Source organism: Lolium perenne, chromosome 4 (assembly GCF_019359855.2).
Source record: "Lolium perenne isolate Kyuss_39 chromosome 4, Kyuss_2.0, whole genome shotgun sequence".
In the NCBI taxonomy this organism is placed as follows: domain Eukaryota; kingdom Viridiplantae; phylum Streptophyta; class Magnoliopsida; order Poales; family Poaceae; genus Lolium; species Lolium perenne.
In genome coordinates this window covers 333,026,511-333,037,860 of record NC_067247.2, presented here as the reverse complement: position 1 = coordinate 333,037,860, position 11,350 = coordinate 333,026,511, and the positions used below count along the sequence as shown (strand labels likewise).

The window sequence follows — 11,350 nt, the reverse complement described above, 5'->3', positions numbered from 1 at the left end:
GCTTGAATTTTGAAAATTATGAATGAAAAGAAAACTTTCGAGGGCTTGTTTCAAAAGAGAGAAAAATAATTCATATTCTATATCTTGTTTGGATTTGAGAAGAAACCAAAACTTTTAGAATTGTTTTCTTAAGCTTGTGAAGTGGGTTTCAAACTGTTCGAATTTGGTTTTCTCTTTAAACATGAAGTCATTTTAAAAGTTTAACAAATGCCCCTAAAAATAAAATTATCCAAAAGTTTAGTTTATTTAAGACTTGTCTTACTGAAAAGAACTTCAAGCCTAATTTTATTTTTGCATAATATCCATATAAGGCATTATATGCATAATAACATTTTTGTAATTTGATTTTGACCAAAATTAGTTTTATAATCATTTGAGTCATTTTCGACTACAATATCAAAATCCATGTTTGAAATAAACCATGTGAAAGGTTTCAGTTTCGAGAAATATTTTAATCGCTTGATTTCAATAAATCCAAATTATGTTCTTGTTTTCCTAAATAGCCTATAGGAAAAGTATGTAAAAAATCTACTCTTGTAGTTTTATTTTAAACTGAAAGAGTAATCCTTAATGTCAGAAAATCCTACTGGGCAGATAAAAAAAATTGAATCAATTTGGTAGCCTAAATCGATTTATAAAAAAGATAACAAAGGAGAATAAAAGAAGGAAAATAAATAAAAATAAAAACTAACTGGCCACGGCCAGGCCAGCCCAGCCAGCCAGGCACGCACATGCCCGCCCGTGCAAGTAACAGAGCAGCAAAACAATGGGGTCGCACGCCCGCGTTTCTTTCTTTCTTTTTAAATTACCTATTCACTGGCAATTTTCCTGCTAGAAGATGGTACTGAAAGTTTTGATCAATTCCATATCTAAGCTGGTGCATGGCAACAGGGATCAAACCCAACTGCGGAGGCGTGTCCTCCGAAAGCATGCTCAGGGATCAAACCCATCTTTCATACTCTCTTCAATTCATATTACTTGTTGCCAATATGGATGTATCTAAAATTAAAATATGTTTAGATGCATCTATATTAGTGAAAGTTAATATGAATCGAAGGGAGTAGCCACATGGTACTGGTTGTGAACGTCGTGTGTGTTGTGAGTTGGCAACTAGTATTCATTGGTGCCAAAGGCCAATACAAGTATATGTGTGTAAAGTGCAGGAACCCCCTTATAAAATGTGGGTATACAAAAAAAGGAGATTATACGTCACTAACCCCCCCCCCCCCCCCCCTCCCTCCCTCCAAACTCATGGTGAATCAACAACACTAAGTTTGGAGAGAAAGAACCCATGTTGCGCTCTAGTATGGACCTTTGTGAAGAAGTTAGCTAATTTTAACCACATACTATAGAGCGAGAACCTGATCCTGCACAGCAGTACGCACAATGGAAGCGTCGACACCAATGTCCTTGACACCGATGTGCTTGGTGATCTCATGCTTCACCGGATCACACGCAATGCTGATGACGCCAGTACTATCAGACAAGAGAGGAGTCGGGGCGGAAACAGAAACACCAAAATATTCCAATAACCAGCGTAACCGAGTCATCTCTGCTGTCAAGAGAACCATCGCTCTCAACTCAGGCTCTACACTCGAACGGGAGACTGCTGTATGTTTCTTGGTCTCCCAAGCAATGAGGGAACCACCAAGAAAACATAGTAGGAAGAAAGGGACCGGCGATCCGATGGATCACTAGCTCACTTAACAATTGGGTAGGCCTGTAGCTGTAAGGTACTGAAACGAGGAAAGAAAAGACAGCAGGAGATCGTGCCACGAAGATATCGGAGGATACGGAAAAGGTGACTGTATTGGACAGTGGTGGGAGCAGACATGAACTGACTCAAAATGTGGACAAGATAGGAGATGTTAGGACGGGTGTCAGCGAGGTAGACAAGGCTCCCAACCAAGTGACGGTAGCGCTTCAGATCAGGCAAAGGATCGCCATCGGTGGAGCGGAGATGCATATTGAGCTCCATATGAGTCTCAACAGTGCGTTCATCACCAAGAGCGGTACGAGTAAGAAGGTCGTGAATGTAATTGTCCCAGGAGATAGAGAATCCATCGGAGGTAGAGGAGACCTTAATCCCAAGGAAGTAGCGAACATGACCAAGATCAGTCATGAGAAACTGCTCACAGAAACGGGCCTTGACAAAGGAAATGTATTCAGAGTCGTCACCAGTGATGATCATGTCATTAACATAGAGAAGAAGAAGAGTCCAACCACAAGAAGATGTGTGTACAAATATCACAAGATCATGTGCGCTAGGAAAAAAGCCAGTTGCAGACATCACAGAGGCAAAACGCTCAAAATAGGCGCGAGGGGCTTGCTTAAGGCCATAGAGGGAGCACTGGAAACGACAGACCATGCCATCAGAAATAGAATACCCTGGAGTGGTTGCATATATACTTCCTCGCGTAACTTGCCATTAAGAAAAGCGTTATGAACATCAAGCTAGGAGATAGACTAGTGACGAACAGAAGCAACAACAAGGAGAGTGTGAACAGTGGTCATGTAGGCCACTGGAGAAAAGGTCTCATCATAGTCACGACCATGCTCCTGCTGAAAGTCGCGAGCCACAAGACGAGCCTTGTAGCGCCCAAGAGAACCATCAGAGCGAGTCTTGATCATGTAGATCCACTTGCACGTGATGGACGAACAAGATAGAGTGGGAGTAACAACATCCCAATTGCTGGTGCGCTCCAGCGTGGCAATCTCCTTAGCCATCGCTAGCTGCCATTCGGGATGAGCAATGGCATCCCAATAAGTGGCCGGCTCAAGGACAATATAAATACCATAGTGAGTGGGAGAACAGCGATCAAGCGGAGGGCGAGCCTGAGCACGAAGGTTAGGAGTCAGCTCAGGCGGAGAGGCATGTCAGGAGAGGCATCATCATCACGTGGACAACGGGAGTAGTGAAACGGGAAGGGATGAATCACCGTAGGCAAAGAAGGAGACATCAGAGAGGAAGGTGGAGAGGGTGGTGAGGTGAGAGGCGAGGAGCTGGTGGGTGAAGACGGTGTGAGATCAATAGTGGGAGGGACTCGGGAGAGTTGGAACAGTAGGCATCGAAGGAGGGACAATAGGAAACATGAGAAAAGAGATGTCCTCCACAGAGTAGGTCGAGGAGGAGGGACGCAGATAGAAAGGTCGGGGTTCATCAAAACTCACATCCCGAGAAATGTGCATCCGGCAACCAACGGGATCCCAACACCAATAGACACAATGCTCATCACCGTATCTAAGAAAAACACACTCAACGGACTGAGTGGTCATCTTGGTGCGTTCACGTGGTGCTAGAAGAACATAGAAAACACAACCAGACAGATGGAGCGCTGAGTAATCACGGGAACGACCAGTGAGACGCTCGAGAGGAATGCCACCTGCAGGGCAGATGAAGGTTGAATATTGATGATATATGAGGAGGTCGGTATAGCTTCAGCCAAAAAGTGAGGAGGAAGAGAGGCGGCGATCATCATTGCATGAGCCGTCTCAAGCAGGTGGCGATGCTTGCGCTCAGCCACGCCGTTCTAAGCATGGGCGCCTGGACAAGAGAACTGAGCAAGAGTATCCTAATCAGCAAGAAAACCATGCAACATCTAGGAGATGTACCCACCAGCAGAGTCAGCTCAAAACTCACGAATCGGCGTGGAATACTGACTATGAACCATGGCAGAAAAGAACTTATATAGAGAGAGAACGTCACTACGAGATGTCATAAAGTAGAGCCAAGTGTAGCGAGAGAAATCATCAATAAAAATGACATAGTAGCGATGACCCCCCCTTCGAAGCGAAGGGAGCCAGACCGCATACATTAGAATGAACCAGGTGATCAAAAGGACGTTGTGACACTGACTCGCTAATAGGATAAGGTAACTGTGTCTGCTTTCTAAGTCTACAACCCTGGCACTGTAAAGAGACATCACCTGAGACATGCTGCAGAACACCTCGACTAACAAGAGACGGCAAGCGAGAAGCAAAAAAGATGACCAAGAAGATGATGCCACTGCTGAAAGGAGGAGGTAGAGGAAGCAGCGAGAGCACGTGGATCTGTGGGTGTAGTAGCAGCAGAGGAAACACGAATCCAGTCGAGCTCCCAAAGACCCTAAGAGTCACGGTGTAGAGGGACATACCCAACCATAGCTCTGGTGCGATGATCCTGGACAGAACAAGAATCAGCATCAAGAATGACACAACAACCGGATTCAGCAAGCTGAGCATCGGGAAAGAGATTCATGGTAAGACGAGGAACATGAGAAACATTAGGAACAGAAAAAGACGAAGTGGAAATGTTGCCGCGACTAGCAACAGAAAGAGAAGCGCCATCAACAGTGAGAACATTAACAGAAAAATCAAGAGGTCGGAGAGAAGAGAGAGCGGAAGAATCAGAGGACATGTGAAAAGAAGCTCTAGAATCCAGATCGCACGAAGATGTACCTAACTTTGTGGACGGTGGGCGCACAGTGATGGGAGCACTAGTCACCAAACCAGTAGTACCCGTCGAAGAGGAGCCAGAGGAGGCAAGCGGGCGCTTAAGCCTAACAATATCTTGCTCGGTGAAGTCAACAGTCGAGGAGGAGGCACGAGGTCGCGTAGAGGAGAAGGGAAAGGCATGCTTCTGGTAGCAATCAGACTCATAATGACTAGGCCTCCAACAGTAGTCACAAAAATGAGAGGAGCAGGAGCACCCTCCAGCACGAGAGGAGCGATCGCCAGTGCTAGACGATGTGCGTAGAAGCAGTGGACTAGGACGCGGGGGTCCTGGCACACTGGTAGGCGGGACAGGAGCTCTAACAACAAGGACACATGGTACTACAAGCAAACCAGCACCACACAGACGAGTCTCCTCAACCGGAAGCTCAGACAACATCTCTGAGATAGTAACATGACCCCGAGCAAACATTTGAGCACGTCAGGGCTCAAACACTGTACGCAGCCGAGACATGAACTCGTAGAGCCGCTGAAACTCCAAGTTAGACACGGCAACACGGATAAGTACCACCGATAACACTACGAAGAGAGTCAAGCTGGCGCCATACAGCAGAGCTCTACGTGTAGAACTTATCAATAGTGAGGTTACTCTACTCAAGAGCATGTTCCTTAGAGACCACAGACAAGTATAGAGAATCAGGGCTGATAACGCCGATAAAAATGAGACCACATCTCAGCGATAATAGTAAGGCTCAATCAGCGAGCGGAGGAGAGACCAGCCAGCAGAGGAGAGACCAACGGAACTAGCTCAGGCCCGCGCGCGTCGGCTTTCAGCAGCCGGGCCGGCCAGTAGCAGCAGCCAGCAGGGACGGACTCTGGCGGTGGAGAGATATAAAATTGTCCGACACGTTGGGGAGCAAATCTCAACAGCAAGCTCCACCACCATATACGGTGTATATATATCGGGCGGTGGCTAGACAGGTTTTTCGATTTCGATCTTATTAAGCGATATCACATATTCTGCAAATCTATCAGACAACAATGGCGCTCTCGGCGTTGAGGGCTCGTATGGGCATAGGCGCCGCCAGGATGGTCGTCAATGCCGTCGGCGCCGCCGGCAGAACAACCGGGAACAGCGCGATCAGCTTCAGGAGGACTCTTAAGGTCGTCGGCGACAACAGCAGCATGAGCGGCTTCGGCAAGATCCGGCGCTTCTCTAACGTCGCAGGGTACCCGGACAAGATAACCGAGGATACTACCCGATTTGGCGAACATTGCTTGGCCGTTTACTTCACAGTGCTCCTCGCTCCCTTTTGGATCCTGCGTGGTTTGAGCTATATTGCTTCAGAACGACGTGATGCAACAGAGAGGTTGCGCAATCCTCGCTACGATGACGACATCAAGCAGGGCGACGTGCTCCAGTTCGGCGACAAGTACGTCGACGCCATGGATAGGCAGGATCAGCTGATCTCCCAATGGCGGGCGACGGACGACAGGAAGCTCGCCCAACTCGAGGCTGAGATCGCCGAGCTGCAGGGAGCGGTAAGCAGGTTTGATTTCCGTGCGGAGATCACCGAACTACGCGAGGAGCTTCTCCACGCTGGAACCGCGGCAGAAGTGCTCGAGATCCGCAAGAGGTACGATGATCTGGTGGACAAAATCAACCGGATTGCCATCCAGTGGCGGCTAGCGGCCGATATGAAGCGGGCTGAGTTCAACAGGGAGATCGCAGAGGTGCGCCGGAGGATCCAGGAGGTCGAGCAGGAGCAAAAAGAACTCTAAATGCTGCACCAGGTGGAGCAGAGCGTCCATGAAGTTCAGGTGCTAGCAGTTCAGTCTTTACTTCAGTTTTGAGTGCTTTGTAGTTTAATATTCTCTATTTGTATTCAAATTACATATGTTCCGATAAGATTTATAACCTGGCACATTTGGCAGTTTTCGATGTCGATCATAAAATGACAATTAATTTGGCCTGGAGGGAATACTATTTATTGGTGAAATTGGAACATATACCTTGCTACATTACAACCAGACTGACAAAACAAAAAAGTAGACTTGCATAAGATGACAGATTAAAACCAACCGCCTGTCCGCTTCAAAAAGTAAATAAAAAACAATCGCAAGTTTTTTAGAGGTAAGGCCTCATGGCCCTGCTTTAACTTAATAAAGCCTCAATTGGCAGAATTCAACAACAATACACATACACAAAAAAAAACAATCGCAAGTCAGGATTCAGGTACTGATGTTAGACAAAATTCCTTCCCATGTGAACAAAAAGAAAACAAAAAAATGCAGCAGCTCCCTCCATCCATTAATTGATGTCTGACGGTTCGTCTAAATTTATAGGTATCTATGCACTAAAGAGTGTCTAGATACATTTGAATTTAGACAAAACTTTTGACATCAAAAAATGGACAGAGGTAGTAACAAATACATGAGTCATGCAGTGTTTTCCTGAGGTTTGATAAATAGCATACTTGCTGTTTTCGTGTACAGAGATTCAGAGCTAGTATGTTTGAACTGTCTGGTAACCTACACCGAAACAATCATGTCTAACTAATGGAATACAGTATACAATAACAAAGAGATTGTAGGATGATATTAAGGTCCTCATGAATTGCCGATGTCTACTGCATTTCAAGATTTCTCATCTGATCAGGTATACCTTGAATGGTTCGTGAATTGTCAAATAAGCTTGTGTGCATTTACTTTGAACTGCTCTCATGGCCTGGCTGCATATGCAGCAACTTCTGTCCCTCTTCGTCAATGTCTTCCTTGGGCTCAATCTTGGGAGCCTTCGGTTTTGTGGTGGATTGCTGGTAGAGAACGCCACCAGACATGCATATCAAGAGCCCAATTGTCCCCACAAGTGACGCATGCTTGTCCCAGATAAGCAGATTGATCACGACGGTCAGGAGCTTGTTCACTATACCGAGCACCGTAAATCCGGTAGCTGATATGGCCCGTCTGCAGGAGAACCCGAAGAAAGATATTGATAGTCCAAACAGGCATGACAGAGCAACAGGAAGGACAACATCAAAAGATAGCCAGTTAGTCATCTTGGAGCTGTCCACCTTCATCTGATCAAACTCTCCCATTATAAGGAGCTCTAGGGGAAACAACAGCAGAGCCTCAAGGTTGTTGTAGAGCACAAGGCCCCATGTGTTCAGCCCGATGGTCATGACCACGTGCTTGATGTACACGAAATCGATAGACATGCTCGCCAGATAGGCGATTGCCCAGCTGTAAGCAGTCACAGTGAATTGGTTGTCGGTGAAAACATAGATCACACTCCCACCAAGTATAGTGGAAAGTGAGAGCCATGTCTTCAATGATGGGCATGGTTGGTGAAGGTAAAGCGTCTCTCCAATGGCCACAAATATTGGGACAGCAGAGCGAAAGACAATGAAAGTGTCCACATTGGCATGCATCAAGAGTTCACTGTTTGTGAAGATAGAGATGTAGAACATAACAGCAGCAGGCAAGAACTTCCACATGGTTCTCAAATTCAGGCTATCAGGCTCAATAAGCTTTAGCTGTCCACATAGGAGAACTCCAGCAACACTAGTGAGATATTGTAGAGCTGTCAGTGCTCCAGGGTAAGGAAACTTCGTGATTGCCCATTTGTTGATAATGGACAACAGAGATGCTGACAGGCAATAACCAGCAGCCACGCCATAGACTGAAGCGTGGTGCATAAGAGTGTTCCATGTGTTATTCCACCCTCCAGTTTTCTGTAAAGTAACTGATGCATCGGCTGCACCATCTTCTCTTGAGGGCTCTGAGAGATTAGACATCTGCAACATTTTAAAGTAGATTAATTAACTATTGGAAGTCATGTTACAGCTGCAAAAAGGGAGATGGAGGAACCCTTGACAGTTAGATGTCATATACAAATGTAGTAAGCAATGGACAGAGCAGAAAAGTACTGGTACAACTTTTTGTGCAAAGATAGATGACACACTTCATAACTCCACATATACTCTAGCCTGCCCCTGTATCTGGGTCTTGAAATCATTTTTCATACTACATAATATGTACAATATCCATTAAAATACTAGTGCTCATGTACATAGATGCCTGTTTTACTTCTCAAACCCAGTAACTCGTACAACTGAGGATAATCAACATATTTTTACCAAATCCTAGGTCGTAGCTAGGATTGAGTATAAACTAAGACTATTTCTTCAACGAAGTACCTACGTCTATGAGACAACGGCACATATTTGAGAGAAGAAAAGAGTTCGAAAGCATGATCCATCATGTACAAGCAAGAAAACCTGATTTTCCAAACCAAACAATGGGTGCTGAAAATCAGGTCCGTCTTATGTCGTCTCTTTGATCTTCTCTAGCAAACAATCATCCTCGGATTCAAGTTTCTGCTAAAGTACCAGAATAGCCCATAAAACTACAATTTGGACATTTGGTTAGTTTGTGCTAACTCTGCACTTATGTTTTGGTATAATCATTAACGAATTACTGAGGTCGATCATGGTAGAGACTCGAACAGGTCAAGGTAGAAACAAAAAAAGAGCAGACAAGAAGTACTAAAAAGCAGGTTCCAACTTCCAAGAAATAGTCAACGGCAGAAAATAAAGCATTAGCGGCAGCAAAGAAACACTACATGAGAGATCTGGTAACATAACAAGGCAGCTGAGGAAACCAAGCCAAGATCAGTCAATACCTGGAACCGATTACTAGCCATGGTAGCGAGCCCAAACTCAACATCAGCAAGCGCTCTAGCACTGAAGCATGTATCGTTTTAAACAAGCTGGGCGATCAGGGGCCTAAGTTAGCAAGTATTATGCCATCCCTTTAGTCTTCTCTAGCAAACAATCATCCTATGAGCCAAGCTTCTCTTGAGGGCCAGAATTGTCTCTACAAACTACTCTTTCGACATTGATCTATTCGTGCTGACTATGCACTTTCATATCTTTTGCTATGACCTTCAGCCAACTTATAAGGTTGATCATGGTGAAGGCCCGAGCAGGTCAAGGTAGAAACGAAAAGAAAGCACACATCATTTACTAAGAGAACAGGTTCCAACCTCCAAGAAAAGTCAATGGCACAAAATGAAGCGATGGCAGAACCAAAGAAACACTTCATAACAGATCTAGTAACGATGCATACAAACAAAAAAAAACATTGCATCAGAGCTGAAGAAACAAAGCCAAGAGATCAAGCAATACCTGAAACCGGCCAGTCCGATTGCTAGCCATGGTAGCGAGCCCAAACTCAACAACAGCAAGGTCTCTAGCACTGAAGCATGTATCCTTTTAAACAAGGAGGGGGTGATCAGGGCCTAAGGGGGAGGAACGAAGACCAGTATGCAGCAACCACCTAGCTAGGCCAATCAACTAAGCGCATATAAGGGGTATCGCAATGGCATTTTCCCACGACGGAAATGCTAAACATGGGAGGTCAAATAAGGTTGGAGCACGTCACAAGCACATTTGGACGTTGCTATCAGCCAGATCAGAGGATTGGTAAGAAAAATCAGCGGTTTGTCCAAGTCAAGCAGCGAGACAAGGTCGCAATAATACAACGTGCTAGCTGCTACCCAGTTGATCACAAGAGGCCAAGATTTGAAAATTGGCATAGCGACGTAATACCTCGGGAAAACAGGGAAGCTTCTTCCCTCGCAGTCTGTTCAGGGGAGAAGGGAACTGGCGAGGAGATGCCTCTCCCTCAACTACCACGACGTGACAGCTCCTCCTAAACCTCCATGACACCAGTTTAAAGTAGTTACGGGCACACGGGGTGCTCCCCTGAACTCGCTCGGTGCTGACGGAGTGATGGGGCCTCGCGATCGAGCCAGCTCAACCAACTGTTGAGGCACATGATCGAAGCGCTGGAGTTAGTTAGTCGCCGAAACATGGATACATGTGACAGAAGTAATGCTTGATGAGAAACTGAAGATCGGTAGGTACAGAAGATGCAAGCCGCCGGTCAGGGCCACGGAATATTCAGTACAGTTGCCGGCAGTTTCGTGCTGAACCAGAACACGTCGCAGACTGTAATGTAACTGCCAACCAAGATCGGATTTTGACGCCTGAGCACAAAGGAGAGCGAGAGACGGGGATGGAACAGCTCGGGCGGGAGACTGACCTTTCGCGCGTAGAACTCGGATGCCCAGCTCCAGGAGAGATCCACCGACGGTCGAGAGGAGAGAGCGGGGGTGAAGAGGGGTTTGCCTGGCGACTGAACCACAGTGTGCAGCGGCGATGTATCTAGGTTAATTGGTCAATTGTTTTTGACGTGGTGGTCGCCGGATCTGGATGCTCGGGATCGGCTTGATTGATTGGGCGCTCGCTCAAGATTCAGCTAGCTCGGAACGGGAAGGCGGGATTATGGGGATGGTGAATTTTCTTTCCTAGCTCTGACATCTGACCCGGGAGACGCGGGAGGAGCAGATTTCGAGGCGCCTCGTTTGGAGGCAAACGACCGGCGGAGACGGCCAAGCCGGCTGACCGGCGGGGATGCCGTTTCTATCCTATTCTAATTTCCCGTTTCCGCACTCCACGCCGGATCTGGAGCAGTCGAGTGCCGGCGTTGCGGCGGCCCAGCCTACTGTTCGCTGATCCACCTTCTTGTTTTTTTTACAACTTTGAACTTAATTGGAAGATTGATTCTTAGGAAATAGTACATGATACCACTTTGTAAAATAAAAATATATAAGATTCTAAATATTTTTTAAAAATGTTGAATTTTCATAAGTTATGGTTTACAATCCTAGAAATTTCAGAACCAAATTCGAAATATAGAAAGAGAAACCAAAAAGATATTGGCTTTGGTGCTTTTGATCTTTAAAAAAAAAAATTCATACATCCATATTGAAGTCAATTAATATGAATCGGAGGGAGTATTAGATTTGTCTTTTTGTGTTTTCTTTGTGTATTTTCAATTTGGTTATGACAAT

General features: G+C 45.8%; 1 protein-coding gene across 2 annotated transcripts; it reads right to left on the bottom strand.

The window, feature by feature from the left end:
* Positions 1-6,855: 6,855 nt before the first annotated feature.
* Positions 6,856-10,904, bottom strand: LOC127296494 (GDP-mannose transporter GONST3). Of its 2 annotated transcripts, none has more exons than XM_051326589.2 (2): positions 10,540-10,904; positions 6,856-8,228 (listed from the first exon to the last, which is right to left on the bottom strand). In XM_051326589.2, the coding sequence occupies exon 2, from the start codon at positions 8,226-8,228 to the stop codon at positions 7,137-7,139; it is 1,092 nt and encodes a 363-aa protein (XP_051182549.1). In that variant the 5' UTR covers positions 10,540-10,904; the 3' UTR covers positions 6,856-7,136. The 2 variants fall into 2 exon arrangements, with proteins under 2 accessions (XP_051182549.1, XP_051182548.1); XM_051326588.2 differs by lacking the exon at positions 10,540-10,904 and adding an exon at positions 9,621-9,853.
* Positions 10,905-11,350: the final 446 nt, after the last annotated feature.